At 52.8% G+C, this 25,589-nt stretch overlaps 1 protein-coding gene across 7 annotated transcripts; it reads right to left on the reverse strand.

Annotated features, from left to right (window-relative positions):
• Nucleotides 1-386: 386 nt before the first annotated feature.
• Nucleotides 387-25,142, reverse strand: EML2 (EMAP like 2). 7 transcript variants are annotated; one of them, XM_027978491.3, is made up of 22 exons: nucleotides 24,791-25,142; nucleotides 21,964-22,182; nucleotides 21,748-21,871; nucleotides 21,459-21,563; nucleotides 19,373-19,401; nucleotides 19,042-19,171; nucleotides 15,093-15,242; nucleotides 14,278-14,347; nucleotides 14,060-14,170; nucleotides 12,539-12,634; nucleotides 11,510-11,644; nucleotides 10,652-10,751; nucleotides 9,720-9,874; nucleotides 9,277-9,402; nucleotides 6,991-7,122; nucleotides 4,142-4,209; nucleotides 3,781-3,869; nucleotides 3,449-3,546; nucleotides 2,829-2,916; nucleotides 2,294-2,389; nucleotides 1,100-1,230; nucleotides 387-799 (listed from the first exon to the last, which is right to left on the reverse strand). In XM_027978491.3, exons 1-22 carry the CDS (start codon nucleotides 24,960-24,962, stop codon nucleotides 674-676), a joined length of 2,550 nt encoding a protein of 849 aa, XP_027834292.1. In that variant the 5' UTR covers nucleotides 24,963-25,142; the 3' UTR covers nucleotides 387-673. The 7 variants fall into 7 exon arrangements, 6 of the variants coding, with proteins under 6 accessions (XP_027834292.1, XP_027834291.1, XP_042088125.1 ...); XM_027978490.3 differs by having other exon boundaries at nucleotides 21,459-21,566; XM_042232191.1 differs by having other exon boundaries at nucleotides 19,042-19,174; nucleotides 24,791-24,878.
• Between the last annotated feature and the right edge of the window lie 447 nt (nucleotides 25,143-25,589).

A 25,589-nucleotide genomic window follows, 5' to 3' on the forward strand; every position in this document is an offset into this window, starting at 1 on the left:
CCAATCATAGCCCTTCTCTGGGATTTTTGGGCTTGGGGTTCAAGCTGCCGAGTGCCATCCTTCTGTTGAGTGGAGACTACTGTTCCCAGAGGAAAATGCTGGCTTGCAGAAGATCAGAGAAGGTATGGAATACCTTGATTGCCCTCAAACCCTTGGTTCATGGGTCCTGAAAGCCAGAGGGGACAACTGCCTTTCCTTGTTTGGGTATGTCGGCCAACTGGGTACTCCTTTGGCTTAAGTTAGAGCTAGCTTGGTTTCTATCAAGCTTAAAGACCAATTAAGACCTAATAATGGTCTCTCATCACAAACACTAATACACGCACACATACTTATAGACACACTCAATCTATGGATACGCCCATACACAGACCCTGAAACTCTACCTTAGTGCACATGTTTTTATTTCTGGATGATATAAAATAATAAACTTAAAAAACACTCTGAACCAAACACTCTAATGGCTCCCCCAAATCAATGTGACCCCTCTTCCCACCCTGATAAATAGAGACTTCTGTCAGTCCACCCACCCACCCCCATAACCCCCTTTGCTATAGACATACTCTGGGTATATATTACTCTACTCGGCAATAGACATCTCCCGAAAATAAAATTGCAGCCTCACCACCTGACTCTACCTGGGCCCCATGTTCCTAGGAACCCCACCCTCCTCAGTTCAGACCACCCGCCACTGTAGCACGCTGGTGTCCTTGCCCCCCGTGGTTAGGGCCATGCTGTCATCCCACAAGAAGGCCACGTTTGTCACATGGCTGCTGTGTCCGCCATATTTGTGGCTGAGGGCCTGTGATAGGGGAAGAAGGAAAGAAAAGGAGTCACCTGTCTTGTCCACTGCTGTATTCCGTGTGCCCCAGTGTATAGTAGGTACTCAATAAATATTTCTTGAGTTAACAGGATAACAGAACCAAAGGTTTCATAATGCAGATGCTCAGGGCTTTAGCACTACAGACTCAGAAATTTGTCAAGTTTCAAGTTAAGAAAGGCCTTTGGGATCCAGTCACTGCCCTCTTTGTATAGATGGGAAACTGAGATCCGGAAAGGGCTGCTTGATACCTCCACCCTGCCAGCCCCCACAGGGACTCACTCGAGGCTGACAGCAGGGGTAGCTGAACAGGTGGACTTTGCCAAAGTCATCAGCTGAAGCCAGCAACTTCCCATCATGGGAGCGGGCCACAGCATTGATGTCAGTACCATCCGCTCCCTCGGACCAGATCCCTGAGGAAAAGATTGGGGGTGAGTGGTGATGGTAAGATGTCAGTTGGGGCCAGGAAACCCCAAGGCGAGCAGGCCCCAGCTGCAGCCTCCCTGCCTTCCTCTCATCTAGCCTGTCTCTAGCCAGGGATGAGAGTTGGAATAATCTTTTGGAAATATGTATCTGACCCTATCTTCCATCATTCAAAACCTTCTCATGGGGAATTCCCTGGTGACCCAGTGGTTAGCACTCCATGCTGTCACTGCCAAGGGCCTGAGTTCAAGCCCTGGTTGAGGAACAAAGATCCCATAAGCCACACAACGTGGCCCAAACAAAACAAAAACCCTTCCACTGTCCAGGCTTCTCACCATGACCCCTGTGCTCTGCCAGGCCCCTCACACTGCTCCAGCCTTGCCCTCACCAGTGTTTCCCTTGAACTCTGCAATGACTTAGCCATCCTGCCTTCTTGCATTTCTCCAAATAGTAAGCTCTGTCACCTCTGGGCTTTTACACATGGCTATTATTCCCTTTGCTTTCCTTCTTCACCACACTGGAATGTAACTCCTCATCCTGCAGGGCCCAATTTGGACGTCCCTTCCTCCAGGAAGTCCTCCCTGACTCCCTCCTAGACTGGGGCCAGATGTCCTCTCTGGAGTTCCCTGCCTCCGACTGATCTATTCTGGGTTGTCTGGGGACAGGTCTATCTTGCCCACTGGATTGTGAGTCCCACGATGGCAAGGCCAGGGCTGTCACGGTCACCACTGGGTCTCGGCACTGCCCAGCTGTGCAGAGAGGTGCTCAGGGAGTATGTGTTGAGTACGTTAATGCCTGAATGAACTCATGCCTGGGACACAGGCCGTGCAAATCTCTCTGAGCCAGGCGCCACCCCTCATTTGTTCTCATTTCACTACAGCTACCTTGAACAGTCATCTCACCCTCCTCTTTCCTCTGACACAAATATGTCTGCTCACATGGGTAAAGGAATGAGTTTCCCAGCCTGGTAATAAGAGGCTGCAAAAACCACCAGTCAGGGATATTTCTCAGAACTCCTGTCCTCAGCAAGACTCTGTCCATTCCACAACTTACCAAACACCCCAAACCCTAAGACACAAGTAGCCGTGGCCCATTCCACATTCCTCACAGTTTCAGCAGTAGTGATCTGCTTACAGGTAGATGAATCCCCTGGGGCAGAAAATGGAGGAGAGATATTCAGAGCATAAAGAACTACTGACAACACACCCATTTCACAGACAGTGGACACTGAGGTCCGAGACAGGAGGTTAAGGTCCCAGGGCTTATTCTACCTCTTCAGGCTGGCTGAGGGGACTAGATCCTGGGAGATGATGACACCCTAAGGCCAGAGCAAGGGTATCTGCTTAGAAACCTGTACCCAACCCATCCAAACAGGGAGGGGAGGAATTGGTTAAAAGCTGGGTCCACCAGGGAGGAAACCAGAAGTCAGGAGACCAGCCCAATAGATCAGCCCCTGAATACACCAGCCAAAGGAGAGGGACTTGAATGCACTGCGTTTTCTGCCAGAACCCAGGGAAGGCTATGCAAATCGCACATGCTGCAGTGGAGAGGCTGAGGGAGGCGTGCCTTTGGGTTTCAGAGAACTCACAGTACAGAATCTCGTAGTCCCCAGAGTTGGTGACAAAGCAGCTGCTGTCCTGGGCCCAATCCAGGTGGGTGATAAAACTGGAATGGCCCTGCAGGGGAGGGAAGGGATGGGTTAGAGCTGGAGAGGGCAGGATCCGCCCAGGATGGGGGGAAGGCAAAATATGGAGGTAGAGTGAAAACACGAGGGGTCTAGAGGAAGGGTACACAAGCCTTTGGAGTGTGGGGCCAGACTACCATGGGCAGGGGCAGACCGTGATGGGCAGGGCTAGACAAGGAGGGCTTCGAACACATGGGGAGTTTAGAACAAGTGGGCCGAGCTAGACACAGAGGGGGCGGGCTTTGAATGCAAGGAGCTGGGCTATAACACAGAGGGTGTGTTTAGAACGTGAGGGGCGGGGCTACACGAAGGGGCGGGCTTAGAATGTGAGGGGCGGGGCTACACAAAGGGCCGGCTTAAAACACAGGAGAGGGTAAATGTGTGTGTGCCCAGCTAAGACTCCTAGACGTAATCAGGGCAGTCAGTTGAGTGTTGAAGCTGCGCTCCCTTGAGGTAGAAAACTGGTTAATCCTGCACCCCCCGGACGGGGTGGCGGCGCGGGCTGGGGGCCATGGCCCACTCACCGAGCACTTGCCCAAGCGGCTGACCTTGCGGCCGCCTTGGTCCACCGTGTACACGTACACCAAGTTGTCGTGGGAGCCCACGGCCAGGTACGCCCCGTCTGGGGGAGGGGGAGGGGGCTATGAGGAAGCACCCAGGTTCTACCCCCTCCTCTCTCAGATTCAGCCCCCCCACTATCCCAGACAACTCAGTAGTCCCGAGCTCCATCCCTACCACAGTCCTGGCCCCACCCTTAGGCCGGCGCCACACAGGCTCCAACCCTTCCTCCTGCCTGTAAACCAGCTTTTCTGTTCCCAGGCCCTGCCTCTCCAGCATCCCCAGTCGCGTTCCTTACCGGGAGAGAAGCTGACCACTGAGATCTGTTCATTCCCATCAGTATGGATGGCCACCAGGTCATGGGTCTCCGTGTCCAGCAGCAGCCATCTTTAAGGAGAAGGCGTGGTGGGGGGAGGAGGGGTGAGCTGATCTGGTAGAGAGGGGTGGCAATCTGTGGGGGCCTTGAGGGAGGGACCCCAGAAAGACGTGGGAGAAAGCGGACTCCCAAAGAGGAATGATGGGAGATCAAGTCCTGGCAACCAGCTGGGACCTAATTACCGTTCTCTGTAGGCTTTGGGGCAATAGGGAAGGAGGGGGGAATCAAGGGATAGTTCCTGGGGGGAGCACAGAAGCCCACCCCAAATGCCCATCAGTGTTACCTGCCAGTCACTGTGCCGATGGCCAGGACAGAGCCACTGGGGTGGAAGCCGGCAGAGCGGGCAGGATCCTGAGGAGGGAGAGAAGAAACGGGGCTGGAAGCTGGGGTCCCCGTCCATCTGGCCCACCTTCCCGGCCTCGGAGCCTGCTTAAGGGCTCTCACTTCCCTCTGCTGCCCTCTGGTAACCCCCTGCCGCACTTAGAAAACACTCTCCTTCCCTTTAACATGTTGGCTCGAACAGAAAACATTCCTCCTATCACTGTGGACTCTGGATCCTTTATCACTCCTGTTCTAAATTCCCACAGTTTTATTCACCCAAGATGATCTCCTTAGGGACTTTTTTAGACATGAGACTGTTGGGATCAAGACTGTCCACATTCCTAAGACTTTTGATATATCGTGTCAATCTGATTGCCATAAAATTATATCAGCTTATAATTATACCAGCTGTGTCTGAGTGCCTGTTTCCCCGCATCTTTATCTCTAGCAAAAAAATATTTAATTGGGGTGTGGGTATGGGGGGGATTTGGTTGATTTACAGGCAACAGAACACCATGGAATCAGACCTGGCTTCAAACAGTGGCTCTGACACTTCCTAGTATGTGACATCAAATAGGTTTCTCCACTTTGGCTGTGGTTGTCTCAAATGGAGAACATAAACACACACACTTCCCAGGACTGTTATATGCAAGGTGTAAAGCCCTGAGAATGGTAAGCAAGATGGCCCACAGGAAGCACTCAATAAAGGTCACCTATGATCGTAATTTGGGGAAGGCAATGGCACCCCACTCCAGTGCTCTTGCCTGGAAAATCCCATGGACGGAGGAGCCTGGTAGGCTGCAGTCCATGGGGTCGCTAACAGTCGGACACGACTGAGCGACTTCACTTTCACTTTTCACTTTCATGCATTGGAGAAGGAAATGGCACCCCACTCTAGTACTCTTGCCTGGAAAATCCCATGGGTGGAGGAGCCTGGTGGGCTGCAGTCCATGGGGTCGCTAACAGTCGGACACAACTGAGTGACTTCATTTTCACTTTTCACTTTCATGCATTGGAGAAGGAAATGGCAACCCACTCCAGTGTTCTTGCCAGGAGAATCCCAGGGACGGGGGAGCCTGGTGGGCTGCCGTTTTATGGGGTCGCACAGAGTCGGACACGACTGAAGCGACTTAGCAGCAGCAGCATGATCATAATTACACTTGTTGATGATTTTACCTTTCTGGGCCTGTTTCCAAGTGAGGATCCATCATTCCTACTGCCTTGTGGAGGTTGGGGGCGGAAGCGGTTAAAAAGATGATGTTATCTGCCAGCCTGGATGGGAGCTAGGTTTGGGGGAGATTGGATACATGGATACGTATGGCTGAGTCCCTTCACTGTTCACCTGAATCTACCACAGCATTATTAACTGGCTATACCCCAATACAAACTTAAAAAAAAGATGATGTGGGTAAAGTGCTAAGGTAGTTTCAAGCATGGTAGGGAGACTGCCTGAATCAGAATAGCCTAAGGGAGCTTGTTACAATCTGCAGAATCTGGGACCAAACTCAGACTTCTTGAATCAGACTTCCTGTGCTTGGAGCTCACGATTCGATTCTTTGTTTCTGACATCTCAGGTGGTTCTGATGCCCTGGCTAGAGAACTGCTGTGCTGAACATGGAACCTGGCTTATAGCAGGTGTTCAGTTAGCAGCCAAGGTGAGGATCATTACATATGGCCCCAGTAATTTCTAGGACACACCATCCCTGACTCCTATAAGTTGAAAGGCCATCAGGTGTTCCAGGATCACAGGTAACCCTGGATTCCTAGAGCAAAACCTCAAAAGGTGGTGTGAAGACTATGACAACTGACTTTCTACTCTCCCATACTGCACAGGCAGGGGAGCTTAAAAACTACATTGCCCAGAAGCCCATGCGGCTAGGGTCAGCTGTGATTTGCATCCAACAATCAGTTACACTGCTGTGGGCTCTGGAAGACGCAAAGTAGAGGCCCCACTCTGCCACTTCCGCTGATCAGTTAGGTTGTGAAAACATTTGCTGTGCAGCTGAGCAGTCACTAGCCTTGAAAGGCAACGGCACAGAGGATCTGCTTCTGGTCAGTGCAAATATAGCCAGCACTGATCACTCTAGATCTCCCCACTGTCTTGCTAGACACTGTCTTTCTACGATGATGGAGATGTTCTGTATCTGCACTTGACAATTTGGTAGCAACTAGCCGCATGTTTTGGCTCAGCAGGTAAAGAATCCACCTGCAATGCAGGAGACACAGGAGATGCAGGTTCGATCCCTAGGTCGGGAAGATCCCCTGGAGAAGGAAATGGCAACCCACTCCAATATTCTTGGCTGAAGAATTCCATGGACAGGGGAGTTGGACATGACTGAGCAACTGAGCATGTACACACACATGCAGTCACATGTTTGGAATGTAGTTAGTGCAAAGGAGAAACTGAACCTTTCACTCTTACATTTAAAGTTAATTTAAGTTGGAATAGCCTCATGTACTAGACAGTATAGCTCTCGAGCCAACACTCGAGTGACCACAGCATCCTGATTCCTGGATCGCAGTTATGAGGACAGCATTTTCTTGAACCCAGTGGTTCCTGACTCCCCACCTTCCTGACTGTGGAAGAGGCAGCAGCTCCTCAGGTACGTCAGGTCTGGGGTGTTGTTCTAGGCTTCCTTCCGGTCAAGAACTCACTCCCCCCAGCCCTCCCAAGTGAGTTTGTAAGCACTCAGTTCCCTGCATTAAATCTCCTTCTGCTGAAAGACACTGGGTGTGGTTCCTGTTTGATCCCTGACACACTGAGACAGGTGGTCCTGTTAGAAGGGTGTATCAAGTCCCCCAGCCCCTTACCTCGATGGTCCTACTCCACAGGGGCTGGTGGGACTCCACACTCCACAGATGCACCAGCTTATCCTGCCCGCACGTCACAAACTGTGCCCGGCTGGGATGTGTGGCCAGGCCCCACAGCTCTTCCATGTGGCCCTGGCAGGAAGGAGAGGTTATAGCATGGAGATCACCGATCCAGATCTTTCCTCCGCATCCCCCACCTCTGATGCCAGAAAGAAGTGCTGGACCAGCCTCAGCAACACACTCTCCCCACAGGTGACCCAGGGACGACGCTTTGCCCAGGGTATCTGAAGGAGGCAATGATTGGGCAGATCCCTGCCCCAGTGGGGGGCTCCAGGCAAATGTGCCCCCTCCCCTCAGACCTCTGCTTTCCAGTTTGCACAATGAGAAGCAAGAGACATGGTGCGTAGGAGCTTGATCTTAGGAGTCAGATGGTGCCCAGAAGGTTGTGGGAAACCATGGAGGGTACTCAGCCTGGTGTCTGACCACATCTCACTTATTGACTATGGCAGTCACCTGCGCAGGTGACTTCTCCTTGAAGCCTTGGTTTCATCTTCTGTAAAATGGGTCCAATCACTGTATGTGTCTCATGGCATTCTGCTTACTCAAATTGTGGATGGAAAGTGCAAATACAAGGAAGATGGATGAGGCTGGTACAAACTGCTCATCAAATGAAAGTGGCTGACTATTATTGGTAATAATAACATATCCTATTAATATAGTATTAAAATAATTAACTATGATAATCAACAGAAGTGTAATTATTGATAGCAGCATAATGATCAATGCTAAATAATACAATTCTAGTAATATACTAATCATATATAACTTGGGAATTCCCTGGTGGTCCAGTGGTTAGGACTCCGCTTTCACTGCTCAAGGGCACAGGTTCAATCCCTGGTTGGGGGAATTAAGATCCCACAAGTGGCCCAGTGTGGCCAAAAGAATAAAACATTTAAAAATATGTATAACTAATATTGTAAAACATTGATGCTATTACTAGGGGTCTTTAAGGTCCCTTCTGGCCTTGGGACACCTAAGAAATCTCTCTAGCCCTTGTTTTTCTTCATCTTCTTCACACACGTGTGTGCTGAGTCACTCAGTCACGTCCAGCTCTTTGTGACCCCATGCACTCTAGCCCACCAGGCTCCTGTCCATGGGATTTCCGAGGCAAGAACACTGGAGTGGGTTGTCATTTCCTTCTCCAGAGGATCTATCTTCCTGAACCAGGAATTGAACCCATGTCTCCTGTGATGCAGGCAGATTCTTTACTACGGGGCCACTGGGAAAGCCCCAAAGAGCCAGAAGGGGGAATATAAACTCAGTTGCATGGATCTCAGCCACCTTGTAAGAGGGAAAATGCATGTCGGGAATGAAGGAAGGGGAAAACCACTGAACAAGGAACTTTTTTTTTTTTTTTTCTCTTTTTGGCCATGCCATGCATCATGGGGGATCTTAGTTCCCAGACCAGGGATCGAACCTGTCCATGCCCTCTACAATGGAAGGTCAGAGTCTTAACCACTGGACTACTAGGGAAGTCTCGGCAAGGAGCAGTTTTGGCCAAGACTCTTTGTGCACTTACTCTGTGCCCGGCATCATTCAAAATGCTGTATATGAATTGACTCACGGAATCCTTATAAAACCCTGTGAGATCAGTTGTGTTACTCTCTCGCATAAAGGCACAGAGAAGTTACTCATTTGCCTCATATCACACAGCGAGTGAGCGACAGGGTTGCCTTTCACCCCCAGGCAGTCACTCCCCAGAATTCATATTCTTTTTTTTTTTTTCAGAATTCATATTCTAAGCCATCCTTCTAGACCACCACTTGGTAGCTGGGCTCTTTAAACTGGATGTGGGGTAGGGTTGTGGGAGGAGGGAGGCATGGGCGTCTGAGGAGGGCTTTCCTGAGCCCTGGAGCCAGAGACCTGCAAGGTGTGTGGCCCGGGGCCTGTGGGACAACCTGCCAGGGCACTTACAGAAACAGCACACTGCCCTGACCAGCAGGGGGCAGCATAGCTGGAGCAAGGTCCTAAAAAGCCCCTGCTGTGCTACCAGTTAACCCACTGCTGGGCCATGGGGTGTTCTGGGGCAGGAGTCTTAGGGCAGGGGTGGGGTTATAGGTCACAAGCAGGTAAAAGGAAGGTAAGAGGTGTTAACTAGGCCAGAGGATAAGGAATGGGGCAGAGAGGTGAGGAGAAATGGGAGTGGTAAGAGAGAAGTGAATGGTGCAGAGGAGAGAAGAGAGGCAGGTAGGGTCGGAGCGGGGCAGGTGCAGAAGAGATGCTCACCTGGACCAGCAGCGAGAAGCCGGTGTGGACAGAGCCCTGCAGGATGGAGTTGCGGGTGGTCCCCACGTACAGCGTGTCTCCCCGGCCCTCGGCCACGGTGCGCACAGGGCCGAAGTCCTCAGGGACCTGGAGGGGGGTGGCGGTGGGCAGATGTTTAGAACACACATAGAGGTGGGGGGTGAGATGGCTGGATAGCACCAACGATTCAATGGACATGAACTTGGGCAACTCCAGGAGATAGTGACGGACAGGGAAGCCTGGCATGGTGCAGTCCATGGGGTCGCAAAGAGTTGGATGCAACTTAGCGGCTGAACAGCAACAACAGAGGTGAGGGCAGGGTGGGGACGGGGGACACAGGCTGGGAGAGCAGGGTCTAGTGCTAGGAGCCCTGGTGCCCTGGTGGGAGATTCCTCACCTTTGTATGAGCCTCTCCCCCTCCTCACCTCCACCTCCTGCAGCTTGCTGTAGTCGGAACCCCAGAGGACCACCCGCCGATCGCGGCCACCTCCGGACACCAGCGTCCCGTCCCGCAGGGCGCAGAGCCCAAACACGCCGCCATCATGGGCACCCAGCACTGCCTGCGTGATTCGGTTCCCACCTGCGGGGTGGCCAGGGGCAGGGGTCAGCAGGCGGAAGCTGCCCCACACTGACCCCAGAAAACACCTCAAACTTTCACTCCCACATCCAGCCATTCACTCACCTTTTCTTCTACCTGGCGTCCCATCCACCCAACCACCCTACCATCCATTCTAATAAGCCATCTGGAAAGACAGTGTATTCATTTACTCATTCTCCTATTCACTGAGTAGGACAACCCCTACATTCATTCATTGCCTTATTCATTCATTCCTTTGTCTGGAACAAACCATCTTTCCATCCGTCTAACCTGGGTTAACCCATTCATTTACAGTTCAAACTTGATCACCACCAAGGGGTTTGCAGGGGACAAGGGAAGGGATACGTGAAGATTTCGTGCAGGTGGGGATAGAGCTGAACCTTGATGGAGGCATTAGACTTGGTCAAGTAAGGATTTAACCTGTTGTATCATACCCAGGGCTTCCCAGGTGGTGCTAGTGGTAAGAACCTGCCTGCCAGTGCAGGAGACGTAGGATAAGTGGTTTGGACCCCTGGGTTGGGAAGATCCCCTGGAGGAGGGCATGGCAACCCACTCTAGTATTCTTGCCTGGAGAATCCCATGGACAGAGGAGCCTGGCGGGCTACAGCCCATAGGGTCGCACAGAGTTGGACACGACTGAAGCGACTTAGCACGCACGCATGCACATCATACATTCCAGCAGGGTCTGAGGAAGGAAGGCACAGCCAAAGGGAGTCAGGGAGGACTGGGTTGGGGACCAAATGGTGGGGTGACACTGACCTTTGCCCCAGACATAGAGGTTCCCCCCAGAGTCCCCGGTGACCACATCGCCACCCTCCAAAAAGGTCACACACAGCACGTACTTCGGTTTCTCGTATTTCTAAGGTGGGGGAGAAGGGGATGGTATCAGAGGGTCACTGAAGCCGGGTGGCATCCCCGAGCTCACCACCAGCCAGGACCATGGTCCGGGGGACGTCCTCCCTGCTTCTAGGTGCAGCCCTGTGAGGAGCATCCTTGTCTCCAGTGTACATCCATGGAGCATCACATCACCTAGAGTTTCTGACCCCACTGTCTCCCTTCCCCACCCCAGATTCCCTTCCTCCCTCCTCTCTCTCATCTTGACTTCTGTCCCAGTCTCTGTCCTCAGTTTCCCCTGCCGTCTGCCCCACCCCTCTCCTCTCCTTCCCTCGCCTCTAGGTCCCTCTCCCTGCCCTGCCCCACCTTCTTCTCAATATCTCCATTTCACCTCCATCTGAGCCTGGTATTCTCAGGGCCTCCTCTGTTGGGGTGGAAGACCCAACTCTCACCAAAGGCGGGCCTCTGGTTCCTGCTGTTTTTCTCTCTCTCCCGGTCACCAGGCTCCGACCTCTCTATTTATCCAGACTATCAACAACCACAGCAACCCACTTACCCAGCATCCACTATCTGATAGGAGCTGCTATATTCTTCATCCCATTGAATCCTCAAAACTTAAGAGTTGAGGAGGACCATCCCCGGTATGAATAAGGGAACTGATGCCCCAGCAGGCAATACCTCAGCATCCCTACACATTCCAGCCTGTGGGGTGTCTCCAGCTGTCTGGGGGGTCCCTGCCAGCCTCCCTCAGGGCCAGCCAGTCCTGGGACCCCTGGCACTCACCTCAAAGAGGCCCTGCCGCTTGCTCAGGCTGCCCCCCTCCAGGTTCCAAAAGTAAATGTGGGATTTCCCACAGGTGATGAGCACGGTGGGATCTGTGGGGTGGAAGGTAGCCACCAGCACGGCCTCGTTGGAGCACTTTAAGGGGTGGAGGAGATTCAGAATGAGGACCTCAAAGCCACCAGGACCACCACACCCATCTCAGGAAGGACTGCCCTAAATACAGCTGTGTGGGTTGTGTCCTGCACAACTGACTTGCCTATATCTCTCCTATACAGGCAAGCTAAAGCACAGGAAGCAGGGCCAGTGAAGCTTTATTGCTTTCTTCACCAACCTAATGGCAGACACGTGGAGAGCCCTTACTTTGCACCAAGCTCCGTGCCAAGCCCTTTACATCCATCAACTCATTTAACCCCACAGCACCTTATGAGATAAAGCTCATTAGTACTTCCCATTACAGATGACAAAGTAAAGCTCAGAGGGGAAGTCGCTTGCCTAAGGACACACAGCCAGACTCCGTCTGGAATCAAATCACTGGGAGCCCAGCCTCTCAACTACTTCTTCCCCAGACCATGGGCCCCCCATTCTAGGTCTCTTGCCCCCAGCCCAGAATGAGCATGTGACCTTGGGCAAGTAGCTCTCCCCTCTGCCTCGGGTTCCTCATCTGTAAAACCAGCCAGAGATGCAAGTCAAGGTCTATCTTAGACATCACAGAGCAACTGAAACAGCAGCAGCCACCCTGTACTGGTCCTCCTGTTAGGCCTGGTCTGCCCACCCCATATCCCAACATCAAAGCCAAATTTTCCCTACAGGGTAGATGCTACCATAACTCCCATTTTACAGATGAGGCAACTGAGGCACCGAGAGGGCAAGCCACTTGCCTGAAGTCACATTGCTAGCAAATGGCAAAGCCAGGACTTCGAGGTGAGTCTGACTCTGGACTCATGAACACTGAGATCTGGCCGCCACAGAGGAACCCCAAGGAATGAGGATTGAAAAAAAAAGGGGGGGGTTACAAGGGGGTTACTTCACCTTGACATCCACCACCTTGGTCTCCTTGGCCCAGTCCCACACAGAAAGCACGTGATCGTTGGATTCATCTACTGCACACAGGAGGTTGCCTCCATTCTAGGAAGAGGAGAGAGGATTGGGGAGGGGCAGACAGCTCTGGGTCTACCCCGCCTCCCTGCCCCCAACACCAATACCTTGCCCACTGGGGCATTAGCCACTCAGGCCTGTTTTAAGATTTTCAAAGGCCCTGGCCCAAGGCATATGGAACACATTAAAATACACTCCCCATCCAGGGCCACACACATTTTAAAGGCTGTTTATAGTTTTCCTTTTGAAATGACTAGTCCCTAAGAAATTCACCTAATTTCCCCTCAGCAACAATTTCTCTGCAACCAGCACACCCTCAGGAATTCTCACTAAGAGCATCTAACCTGCCTCTTTATCTGTAATGACTTGTATGACTATGAAGTTAAACAACTAATAAAGTTGGGACAATGTTGCTGTTTTATATCTTTAGTTAAGCACAGGTTAGTTTTGATTTTGCCGGCAACAAAATAGCTTTATTTCTCCAAAGGTTTCAGAAAACCTGTGAGGCTTTTAAACGGTAGGTGGGAGGACCAGTTGTTTTTTATTTCCCTGATTCGCTGCAGCCACTACTATGGTGAAATGCGATAAAAATGTAAAATATGATTTTAGGAAAAAACCAGCAATCACACACTTGGATGTGTGGGAATGTCAAATTGCTCTACAAATCACTAAAGCCTTACTCTTGATTTTTGTGCTTACCTCCCCCATATCTGCCAACACCCATGTTCCGGATGGTACTAGGAGCAGCGCTGCGCTAGACACAGGGCTTAAAATGCCTACAGATAAGGATCCTTCCAGGATGAAATGAAGTCGCTCAGTCGTGTCCGACTCTTTGCGACCCCGTGGACTGTAGCCCACCAAGCTCCTCTGTCCATGGGATTCTCCAGACAAGAGTACTAGAGTGGGTTGCCATTTCCTTCTCCAGGGGATCTTCCCAACCCAGGGATCGAACCCAGGTCTCCCGCATTGCAGGCAGACGCTTTAACCTCTGAGGCACCAGGGAAGCCCAGAATGGAAGGTGGTGTGAAAACGTGAAAAGCATTACCTGATCTACAAAGGATCATTGCGGAGTCTGTCTGGGGGCAGACATGCTGTTTTACTGTCGCTTCGTTGCTAAGCCGCGTCTGACTCTTGCGACCCCATAGACTGTAGCCTGTAGGCCCCTCTGCCCATGGGCTTTTGCAGGCAAGAATAGTGGGGCAGGCTGACCACTTCCCGACTCAGGGATCAAACCCACATATACCCACATAGGCCAGCGAATTCTTTACGGTTGAGTCACCAGAGAAGGCCGGTGAGGCTGCAACTGCAGGCACCCAGCCTGGAGGAGCAGGAGGGCCAGGAGTTTGGCCGGGGGCGTGTCCAGAACCCGTGACGTCACGATGAAGGCGTGGCCTCCAACCCAAAGAGGAACCAGGGGCAGGAGAGGGCCCAGGGCCAGGCCTGCACAGGACTTACAGATTTAGAAAAGCCCACACAGCATACAGCTCTGTCAAACACCCCCAGGCCCAGCACGTGTAAGGTGGAGAGGGACACCGAGTCCCAGATGCGCACGTGGGGCGGCAGCGGCTGCAGGAAGGAGAGAGGCCAGTTACCTGGGGGGCCTGGCTCCCTGACACCCCCCACCCCCACAACTCCATCCCAGCCTCCAGGTCCTGCCCGCTTCACTCTGTTACCTTCCCCTCCTTAGTGGTGCCTGCCACCTGTCCAGTGGCGATGGTGACCATATCAGGGTGGACAGCCAGGCTGAGGAGAGAAGAGCAAGTGGAGGAGACTCAGGGAGTGAGTTGGGGGCAGGGATGACAGCAGCCCAGAACCCCTCCAGCAGCAGCCAGTCATGATGCCTGATTATTCATTCCACGGGTGGGCTCAATGAGCTATTTTTAATCCAGCAGTCCCCAACGTTTTTGGCCCCCGGGACTGGTTTCGTGGAAGAAAACTATTCTTCAGACCGGGAAGAGGGAGATGGTTTGGGGATAATTCAAGCGCACTACATGTATTGTGCACTTTATTTCTATTATTATTACATCAGCTCCATCTCAGATCATCAGGGATTAGATCCTGGAGGTTGGGGACCCCTAAATTAGTCAATGAACATTGATGTAGTTCTTCAATAACAATTAGAGAACACTCTCTGGGTACCCTGGCTCAGAAGCAAGACTCAGTCCTCTGGCCTCTAACTCAGGGGCCCATAGGGCTCAAGCCTGAACCACAAATGGCCAAGAGAACACACTCATCGAAAGGGTGGCTGCCACCACAGGATTCCAACACACTGCAGGACTGTCTGGTGTGTCTGCTTGAAGTTTTCAAAAGAAGTGAAAAGTCCAGGTTATCAGAGTGAATTCACCGACATCTGAAGTACTGATAATTAATCCACGGTGTTTTCCCCCGACTTCTGCCTGAATTCAGGCCAAGTGAAGACCTGGCCCCACCCACCTCCCCTTCGATGCCCTGTGCGGGAGATATTTGGCACCCTTCTCCCTGTCCTCACCACTTGATGTCATCGTTGTGTCCCAGGTAGTGCCGCTGCCTCTGCTCCTCCACACTGTACAGAACGGCCACGGAAGCCACAAAGTACACTATCTCCCCCGTGGGCAGCAGGTAAAGGTTAGCTCTGCAGTCTCGGCCACGGTAACCATAGCTAGAGATGCCCCGGGGCCAGTTAAGGAGTGTCTTTTTCATTGCAGCTATTGGCTGACTCCCAGATGAAGGTCATGGGAGCTAGGTTTTCCTGTTTCCACTCTTACCCCTGCAGGAGGTTGAATAACCGCCCCTCCCCCCAACTAAAATATGTCTATTGTGGGACTTCCTTGGAAGTCCAGTGGTTAAGACTCTGAGCTTCCAATACAGGGGATGCAGGTTCAATCCCTGGTGAGGGAACTAACATCCCACATGCCGCCTGGCCAAATAATGAAGAAAAAAAAGTGTCCACCAAAGTATTACCACCTGGAAACTGAGAATGTGACCTTACTTGGAGAAGGAGTCTTTGCAAATGTAATTAAGGATCTTGAGATGAGATCATCCTGGATTATCTGGCTGGGCTGTCTAACTCCAATGACAAATGTCCTCGTAAGAGGCAGAGAACAAAAGGACACTGACACTGGGTGGGATAAGGCAGTGTGAGACTGGAGTAGATGGAAGAGCTGAAAGGCTGTCAGCAGCCACCACAAGCTAGGAGCCGGGGAAAAATTCCCCCAGGACCTCCAGAGGGACCGTGGCCCTGCTGACACCTTGATTAGGGATTTCTGGCCTCCAGAATTGTGAGATTTTTCTGTTGTTTTAAGCCACCAAGTTTGTGGGCATTTGTGGAGAGCAGCCACAGGAAACTAATCTGTCTACCCTTCTTCCCCAGAGGAATCCTGTTAAAACCTATTATCACTAAGTCAGTTTTCATGTGTCCTCTGCTCAGGCTCTCTACTCAACTGTCAGCTCCTTAGAGAGGCCTTCTCAGCCTCTCCTAAATAGTTCTGAGATATTTAAAACTGCAAACCGGAATTCCCTGTCAGGTTAGTGGTTAGGAGTCAGCACTTTCACTTCCGGGGCCCAGGTTTGATCCCTGTTTGGGGAACTAAGATCCTACAAGTCTTGCAGCATGACCAAAAAGATCCTGCAAACTCAAGACTTCTTGGCAAGCCAGTGGTTAAGACTTCCCTTTCCAATGCAGGGGGTTCGGGTTCGATCCCTGGTCAGGGAGCTAAGATCCCACATGCCTGGGGTCCAAATAACCAAAATATAAAACAAAAGTAATATTGTAACAAATTCAATAAAGACTTAAAAAAAAATGGTCCACGTCAAAAAAAAAAAAATGATAAAAAATAAAGAAAACCCATACACCCTTAGTGCCCCCATCCCCCTTCCCTCTTAATTTTCCTGCAGTACATTCATCAGCATCCCACATGTTCTGTTTTTGTTTTCGCCACATCCCAGGGCAATTCCCCAACCAGGGATCTAACTTGTGCCCCTTGCATTGGAAGCACAGCGTCTTAACCAGTGGACCACCAGGGAAGTCCGTCTGTTTAACTTATTCTGTGTCTCCCCAGCTAGAGTGCCTGCTCTAGGAGGGCATGACCTCTATCTATTCTGTTTACTGATGTACCCCTGGTACACAGCAGACATATGAGTTCAATATTTGTTGAAGGAATGTGACCCCTCTTCTGTTCAGAACTTTCTGTAGCTCCCCAGTTCCCCTAAGAGGAAGTCCAAGCTCCTCTTGCTGGCCTTGTTTGCCCTCCCCTGGTCTTAGCTTCTGCCCTCTGACGCTGGATTTCCCCAAAACACCATGATCATGACCATCACCCAGGTCTTGGCACTAACCATTCCCTTTGCCTACTACACACTTCCTGCCACCATTCTCAGCTGTCACATCCTCAGAGCAGGCCTCAGTCTCACTTCGTCTGCTGGACTCATCCTACTCATCTGATCAATGTGGTAACTGCACCTAGCCCTTGATGAGACTGTGAATTGCATGGCAGCCAAAACTGGGCTGTTTTGCTCTTCTATAACTCCTCTTCCAGGAAGCCTTCCCTGATGCCCAGGCTGGGTCGGCTGCCCTCTCTGGGTTCCCCCATCCCAACTTTGCCCACTCTAAGTTGTCATTTTCATAGATTCTGTCCCCACACTGGACTATAAGCCCAGGAAGGCAGGTTGATACTAATTTGGGGACTGTTGGACTACTTAGTCCAATAGAATGTCCTTAGTCCCAGAATGTTCACGAAACATTTGAATGGATATCAATATGCCTATCCCAACCCCATAGAAACTGCTTCACCTTGCAGCCATTTTAGGGCTGGGGAATGAGGCCCACATGGACTTTTGCTGTCTCAGCTGCTTTTCTCCTGATGCTCACTTATCAAACCAAGCCTGGCATAACAGCATGGTATTCTTCAATTCCTGTGAATATTTCCAGCTGCCTTAAAGAGGTTCCAGGCTCCAACTATTCCTGCCTCCTCCAGAGAAAAAAACCAAGGCCAAGAAAGGAGGACAGGGAGTGGGTCCCCAGGATGCTAACCCCAAACCCCAGTTTGTGTTTTGAAAAAAGCTGCCGTGCAATTGACAGTCTCATCAAGAACTAGGTGTAGTTACCATATTGATCAGAGTCAGAGTTCTGGCCTCAGCTCTGCTCTGACTCCCTAGGACAGGGCTGGGACCCCTCTCGTGGCCTCAGTTTTCTCATCTGGAAAGTAAGGGTAATCATTCCCAACCTGCAGGCCTCAGAGGGCTCTTGGAGAACACTGGCTATAAAAATATATTCTGAACCCTACAAAAGAAAAGGATATTATTCGATGTATTTATATTGAAAGAACTTTGAACAGTGCCTGGCATACAATAAGCACTCAATAGGGACTTCCCTGGCAGTCAAGTGGTTAAGACTCCACACTTCCAATGCAGGGGACGTGCGTTCAATCCCTAGTCAGGGAACGAAGATCCCACGTGCCATGCGGCATGGTCAGTATGTGCTCAATAGTGATTAGTTATTATTTTAATCAATTTCTGTTTATAGGGCACATATTATGAGCACATTGTTTCACAGTCTAATGAATCTGAGATCATGACACCCACTTTTCAGAGGAGGCTAATCAGGCACAAAATGGCAAGGTGATTCGTCCAGGGTCACAAAGCCAGCCAGAGGCTGGGCTGGCATTTCAACCTATTTCTGCCAGGCTCCAAAGACAGGGTTCTTAACCAATGCCAACTTCTTTCATTTCTCACATTCACCAAACTCACTCTGGCCACAGTGTCCTTGAACTTGCCGTGCCTTCTGTTCTTCCTATGAAAGTGAAGTGAAACTGTTAGTCACTCAGTTGTGTCTGACTCTTTGTGACCCCATGGACTGTAGCCCACACAGCTCCTCTGTCCATGGAATTCTCCAGGCAAGAATACTTGAGTGGGTAACCATTTCTGGGGATCTTCCTGATCCAGGGATCAAACTCAGGTCTCCTGCATTGGAGGCAGATTCTTTACCATCTGAGCCACCAGAGAAGCCCTGGCCCCTAAATGTTCAATTCTCAGCTCAAATGCCCCCTCCTCAGAGAAACCCAGTTACTCCTCTCACTTGAGCTTAGGTTACTGTATGACCAGCATTTATTACTTAGCTGAAATTATCTTATTTGTTGACTCCCTGGCCTCAGTCTCCCCCACTTTAGAAGGGAGCTCAGGGAACCTAGCCTGTGTGTAGAAGAGAATCTGATAGATAGAGGGCACTCAGCAAATGTCTGGAGCTCTAATGAAGCATAAAAGTCACGTGAGCTAATCTGCCTCCCTCTGCTCCCTGCAGACTCCAGGCTCTTCCTGATCCCTCACTTCACAGATGCCTGAGAAGTCCCTTTTCCGTACAAAGACCCTCCCTCTAGCTGCTGTCCCAGGGAAGGGCTTCTGTCCCTTCCGGATTGGGGGGGTGGGGGTGGGGGTATCCGGAGGAAGAGATTAAAGTAAAAGGATACACCCAGTCCAACTTGAATCGGCGCGAAGGCAGCTCAGAGCGCGTGTCCAGGCTGTAGGTGGGGACCAGCTCCTCCGGGATCAGCATGGGTACAGGGCGACCCCTCAGGAACATTTTCACCGAGCCCTCCTCTGCTAGGATGCATATTCCCAGAGGTCAGGTGCTGACACCAGCCTGCAACCCCGTAACCTCTCCCCTTCTGACTTCACTTTTTAAATGTTTCTTAAGTAAAAGAGGGAAGGGGTTGGGGGTGGGGATGAGGTCAAAGAGGTTTCCTGACCTCCAGCTCTGGCCTCTCACCCCAGCGAGGCCCTCCCATTCTCCCTACTTACCCATGCTGAAGATAACTTCTTTGGTTTTGCTGTCAGGAAAGGATAAAGAAGGGGCGGGGCGGGGGGAAGAAAGAAAAGAAAGCCCTAATTAGCAGGCAAGTCAGAAACTGGAAGAAACCACTTCCCCCACCCCACGGCTCTCCCGAGGTCTTTAATGAGTAATGGGGGGATGGGGGGCGAGTAAGGAGCGGAGCGCTGCCTCTCTGCAGGCCGTGTGCTTTGCTCGGTTGATCTTGCAGAGCCTAAGACACAGGCCCAGAGAGGCAGTGATCGCCAAAGATCACACAGCACGAAGTGGCAGGGACGCGATCCTGGAAGCCGGGAGTCACAAGGTACCCTTCCCTCTTGTCAGCACAGTTCTCCCAACGCTCTCCACCCCCAGTCCCACAGCGCCCCAAACTTCTAACAAAGGGACGAGGTGAGGATTTAAGGGAAGGGGCGTGTCTCTACACTCCTTTTTGCTGACGGAAAGAGGTGATGCCCGCGGGTCTGGGTCCTGCTAGTGCAAGGAGGAGGGGGTGTGTGCAAGAGGGTCTCACCCAGGTCCAAAGCTACTCATGGCGGCGGCTGGCGGCGCTTCTGGGCTGGGGGTGGAGCCGGGACCAGCTCCGCCGCTTCCGGCCCTGGGAGGCGCCCGCGCCGCCGCGCCCTGCCCAGCCCTCCGCGGCAGACCCCGCAGCCGGAGGTTCGTGTTCCGGGGCTGTGGGGGTCCTGACACCAGGCTCTTTTGTCGGGGGAGGGAGAGTGTTTTTTGAGAACACGGACTCGAGGACGTGTCTGCCTGAGTTCAAACCCAAGCTTTGCCAGTTCCCAGCGTTGTGAACAAGTGGCCAAACCTCTGCCTCGGTTTCTTCACTTTTCACTTGGGGATAATAAACCTCTCAGGCGATTGTGAAGCTTCAATTGCTTAATTCATGTAAAGTGCCTTGTGTAGTACCTGGCACATAGCTCTGTGTACGTGTTTGCTATTATTTCAGTGGGGTGAAATGTGTGGGTTTTTGACTCCGGTCCAGCCTTAGTCCGCCCCACCCCCCAGCCTTGACCTCGCCCACCGCATGGGACTCCACATTTAGGTTTTTACACCGCCCAGACATTCGGTCTGGCCCGGCCTCTGGGAACTTGACCTCTCCCAACATTCTGATCATAGTCCCACCTCTCCTTCTGACCCTACCCCTGAATCGACAGCTCCCCCATGGAAACTCCTATCGTCTTCAGGTCTGGACAAGCAAGCAGACCAAGATAACCTTTACCCTTAGTCCCTGCTGACCTACTGAGGTCTGTCCACGTCCACCTATGACCACAGTTCAATTCAGTCGCACAGTCGTGTCCGACTCTTTGCGGCCCCGTGGGCTGCAGCACGCCAGGCTTCCCTGTCCATCACAATTCCCGGAGCTTGCTCAAACTTATGTCCATCGAGTCGGCGATGCCATCTAACCATCTCATCTTCTGTCGTCCCCTTCTCCTCCTATGACCACACCCAACCTTCAAATTCAAACCGCGCCCATTTCCACCTGGCAGCGCCCAGGCTCCCCTCATCCCTGTTTCTTGCACCGGACACTGCTGCACATGATCTCAGCCCGTTGCTCTCACCCCAGGTTCTGATTCTGCCCAGTTTACCCTCTGGCCACGCCCTCAAATTCCTTTCACGCTCGTTCCTCTGATTACCCCATTTCCTGCAGAAACTCCTCTTAGAGCCCTGACCTGGCTGCCTCCCGGAGGCTCAACGCGGACTCTCCCTTCACCTTAATAGCCACGCCCACAATCCTGGCTCCTCCCTAACTTCTACTCAGGCTCTTGCGAGAGACTCTGACCATCCGTGCCCCCTACGCTCTAGTCCAGCCTCTAAAGCTTTGACCACGCCCCTCAATGTTGGCTCCGCCTTCCCGTGCCTTTCACTACTACCAAGCTGCTTCAAGATTGGTCACTCCGATCCTCCCGCACCGTTTCCGCTTTCAGAACTAGATGACCACGCTTTACGTTATTACCTCGTGGCCTGGGGCATCACCCTAGTCTCCCTATCGTTTTCTAAGCCTAACTGAGGTCTTGGTCCCACCTTTTGCTGTACGACCCCGCTTTGGACACTTACCCTTCCTTTTTGGCGCTGCAGTTGCTGCTAGAGGATGTGGTGCGGCTGCGGGGGTCCTCGCGGCGCACCGAGGCGAGGCGCTCTGGTGACAAGTAGCGCCGGGCACTGCTAATAGAGAGCACACAGTTAGGGTCAGAACCTGCGAAGCCAGCAGACGAGTGCCAGACGCGGGCGAGAACTTTTCAGGACCTTCCCCTGCTGATGTTCAGACACCCAAGTCCATCCCTTTTCATATAAACAGCCTCCGAGGTCTTGGAAGAGGCTATGGATCCCGACTTCCGCGCCTCACCTGCGCCCAGAGGTCGCCTCCTTTTTGGGGGAGGATGGGGATGTGGCATAGCCGCCCACGCGCCGAGGGGGTCCCGAGCCATTGAGGGGCGTCCTGGTGGGAAGACCTTTCAGGAGCTGACACACTAGAGAGATGGAGTTAGAAGACAGAAGAGGATGAGTCTGAGGTCCAGGCCCCAGCCCCGACCACCTCACCCCTCTAGCCTAGTGAGGATACCGGAGGCAGTGGTGCCTAGGCGAGGAGGAGCCCGGCCCTTGGGGGTGCCCCGCGCGCGCAGCGCTGCGCCTTGCTCTTCGCATGCCCGCAGGCGACGCAGCGCGTCAGCCAGCGCCGCCTTTAAGACCGCCAGCTCATCTTCCTGCAGCTGAAGCCGCTGCTCCAGCGCCGACACGCGGTCGTCCACTTCCATCCCGCTCGTGCCCGACAAATTGTCATCTGGAAGGCAAGAGATCACTGCGAGGGCCACCCAGGAGCTCCAACGCCCAAGGGGAAGTGTCCCTCCCACCTGCCCGGGGCTAGGTCTGGGGGCAGCCACGCCCCCTTCATCTCCCGCGACCTGAGGCTGGACCGCCTGGATGTGGGCCAAGAAGAGCGGAAGGAAATCCCCACGGCTCTCAACCCTTGCCTGCACACTCCTCTCTGCCGCAGCGCCCTGGAGGCGTGACCTTAGGGAAGTCCCTTCCTCGCTAACTTTCTAAGAGAGTCTACAAATCAAGAGCCTCTCGACTCTGGTTTTAAGATTCTATGACTAAGATGCTAAATACCTATGAGTGATATCAACATCTTAGGGATGACATCAACTTTTCCCGAATGACACCAACATTCTACAATTAATCCCCAATATCCTCTGACGAATATCGAGATTTTTTATCACGGGTACTAACATTTCCTCTCTGTTTCTAACACTTTTCAAGCCAAAAAGGTCTGTGCCTGGTCCCTCTCCGCTTTCTCTCCTCACCGAGGGGTTCGACCCCAGAGCCTGCTGCAAGGACAGAGTTTCTGCGGCCCCTGGCGGCAAATTTGGGAGTTGCAGGCAGCTCCTCGAAGACCCGAGATTCGCGCAAGAGAATCTGACACCCAAACTAACTTCCCCGACCCAAGCTTCTCTCCTCTGATCCTCTTTTAAAATGTAGCTTCTGTACTCCCACGCCCCTGACTCGGCTCTCCCTCTCCTCTCTACATGCAGCCAAATAACTCCTCCTCCATCTCCCGCGGTCCTCATTTTCCCGAAGTGGGAGGGGCAGAGTACCAAAGTGTTCCCCCCTCCCCCTTTCGTCCCAGACCACTCATACCCAGACTCATTGCTGGCAAGAACCAAGAAGCCCTGGCTCCCAGTCCGGTGGAAGTAAAGGTGGTAGCCTTAACAGGAACGGGGCTTGGAAGTAGCACCTGCTATCCCCCGTCCATAGGATGCCCCGCCCGTCCGCTGGGCTCCGCAGTGCAGCCATCGGTCCCTCCCCTCCCTCCCCCACCCCCTGCGGCCCAATCGCTTGCCTGGCTTCGCCTGCCCTGCCCCCCACCCAGCGCCACTCTGGTCGGGTGCCTGGACCTGCATTGGAAGGTGGGGGTTAGGTCTGAGGGAGAGAACTGTCAGGACTCGGAACTCATAAGAAAAGCAATCTCAGGGGCCTGTTGGCATTGCGTTTTGCAAAAGAGGAAACTAAAGACGGAGAATGGGGGAGAGTATAGAGATCACCGAAGGTCAAACAGCCAATAGGGGAGGATCACCTCCTTGTGCCAAGACCCCTCTTACTTACCATTAATAATACTACCCCCCAAAATGAGATTTGTCATACAGAGCTTACACGTGCAAAACACTTAGCATCTCACCTGGCTCTGGTATGTGCTCAATAAATCCAGAATATAATTAAATGTTATTATGGTACCACACTGGAGGAGGGCATGGCAACTCACTCCAGTATTCTTGCTAGGAAAATCCCATGGACAGAGGAGCCCGGTGGGCTATGGTCCACAGGGTCGCAAAGACTTGGACACGACTGAAGTGACTGAGTACATGGTACCCAATGTCCCAGCAACTTTAGTAGCTCTAGTATTATACCCATTTTAGGAGGCAAGAAGATAGATGGGGATTGAAGCCCAGAGAGATGAAGTTACTCGAACATGGACACACACCCTTTCAGCCCCAGAACAGGTATTTGATCCAGGTTAGGCACCCTGTCAGCCTGCCTCTCAGAGGGGCTGAGGAGGACAAAAATGAGCATTCTGGTCCCTGACACTGGGGTGTATGCCCAGAGGTAAGCCTCCAAAAGGGAGTTCCTTCTCAGGGCCTCAGAGTGAAGTGGAGGAACTGTTACTTTGCCCCTGCAACCCCCATCCAGGGAGCCAGCTGATTCTGAGGCCTTGACCTGCCCACCCACCCCTCACCCACCATGACTCAACTCCTCTGTTCCCTCCTGCCGGTTCATCCCCCCACCTTCAGCTCTTTTGCCCAGAGGGCAGCCCCCACTTCCCACTTCTCCCCTCTGTCTCCAGCTCCCTTCATCCGGGTCTGACACCCACAGTGGCGTTTCTTTTTCATGCCCATTTGTCTAGGGAGAACGGATGAATCCTAATGGGCAGGAGGGGTGGGGCCTGAGGACTTGGGGGGTAGTGTGGGGGCAAAGTCCTCTGGTCATCCTGCCTGGTCCAATACCCAGCCCACAAGCCAACACCCAATTCCACTCTCCCTCAATCAGCCCCTCTGCTGAGGAGAAGGGAGAGGGTCCCGGAGGATTGAGAGGAGATGGAGAGAGCAGAGTTCCACACCTCCAGGCCTTCCCTCCTTCAACCCCAAGCTCCTAAAGGCTCTGCTCTCTTCTCTCGGTTCAGCCACCTGGGGAAAAAGCGGAGGGTGGAAGAAGGTGGGGGACTGGGATCAGGGCTTTGGGGATCAGGCACCTTGCTCTGGGGTCAGGGTCCTGCTAGGGGAGAAAGGAGAATCTTCAGCTAGGGGCGAGGATGGGGACTTGGAAGGAGGTTGGGGTAGAAGGAGATAGGTCCAGCCCTGGGCGGGGCCAGGGTCGGAACTGAGGAGGGGTCTCACCGTTGCAATACTGAAGCAGCGAGGACGTGTCGTAGAGGCCGCAGAAGGCCGGGCCGCGCTCCGCCATCGCCCCGCCACATCCACCGCCGGCCCCCCCGGTCCCAGCTCGGGCCCGGTCTCCCCCCACAGGCCCTGCCTCCCGTTGCCATAGCAACGCCCTTCGTTCCAGCATCCCCGGCTCGGCCCGCCCGGCATCAGGCGGCCGACGCCGGGCCTGGCACCGGGGTCATCCCCCAGGATGCCCAGAAAGGGGGAGGGGGTCGGGACACCCCCTGCCAGGCCCCCCAACACAATCCTCGGGCCAGGATTGGTTGAGCCGAGATCCCTCTCGGTACTGTCTGGTACCGCCCACAACAGGCGCGTATTCTCTAGACCCCCTCCTCGCCTGTTCAGGACCAATGAGAGCCTGTCGCGCAGGCCCCCTCCACCAATAGGGATGCAAAAGGATTGGAAGGGGCAGGGCCTTCTCTGCTCTTCAGCCCGAAGCATAGCCCCGAGCTCTTAGAGAAAGGTAGGGTAGAAGACACTCCCATATTCCCCAGACCTTCCTAATCTTTTCCTGGGTTTTCGAGAAGCCCCCTTGCAAGACCAAATCCTGGAGCCTCAAACCCGCCCAGATACCCACAAGCTCCGCCATGGAACTCTTATTCTAGCTCATTTCTTCGAGCTCTTGTTTATTCTATCTATACCAACCCTCAGGGCTCTTAGCTCCACCCCGCCCGGCACCCCGTGGGGGGAGCTAAAGTTCTAGTCCCTCCCTCAGAGCTTTTGGCACCGCCCCCTGAGCATCCCAGGGCCA

The sequence above is a fragment of the Ovis aries genome, chromosome 14, assembly GCF_016772045.2.
Source record: "Ovis aries strain OAR_USU_Benz2616 breed Rambouillet chromosome 14, ARS-UI_Ramb_v3.0, whole genome shotgun sequence".
Lineage (NCBI taxonomy): Eukaryota > Metazoa > Chordata > Mammalia > Artiodactyla > Bovidae > Ovis > Ovis aries.

Bases quoted from the DNA above. Each gene is read 5' to 3' on its own strand.
- EML2 (XM_027978490.3), bottom strand. From the start codon at position 24,962: ATGCTGGAACGAAGGGCGTTGCTATGGCAACGGGAGGCAGGGCCTGTG. The intron at 21,567-21,747 runs GTGAGGCGCGGA...GCTCTCTATTAG, and splicing joins GAGGCGACCTCTGGGCGCAG to CAGTGCCCGGCGCTACTTGT. The intron at 14,171-14,277 runs GTAACAGAGTGA...TCCTTCCTGCAG, and splicing joins GCACCACTAAGGAGGGGAAG to CCGCTGCCGCCCCACGTGCG.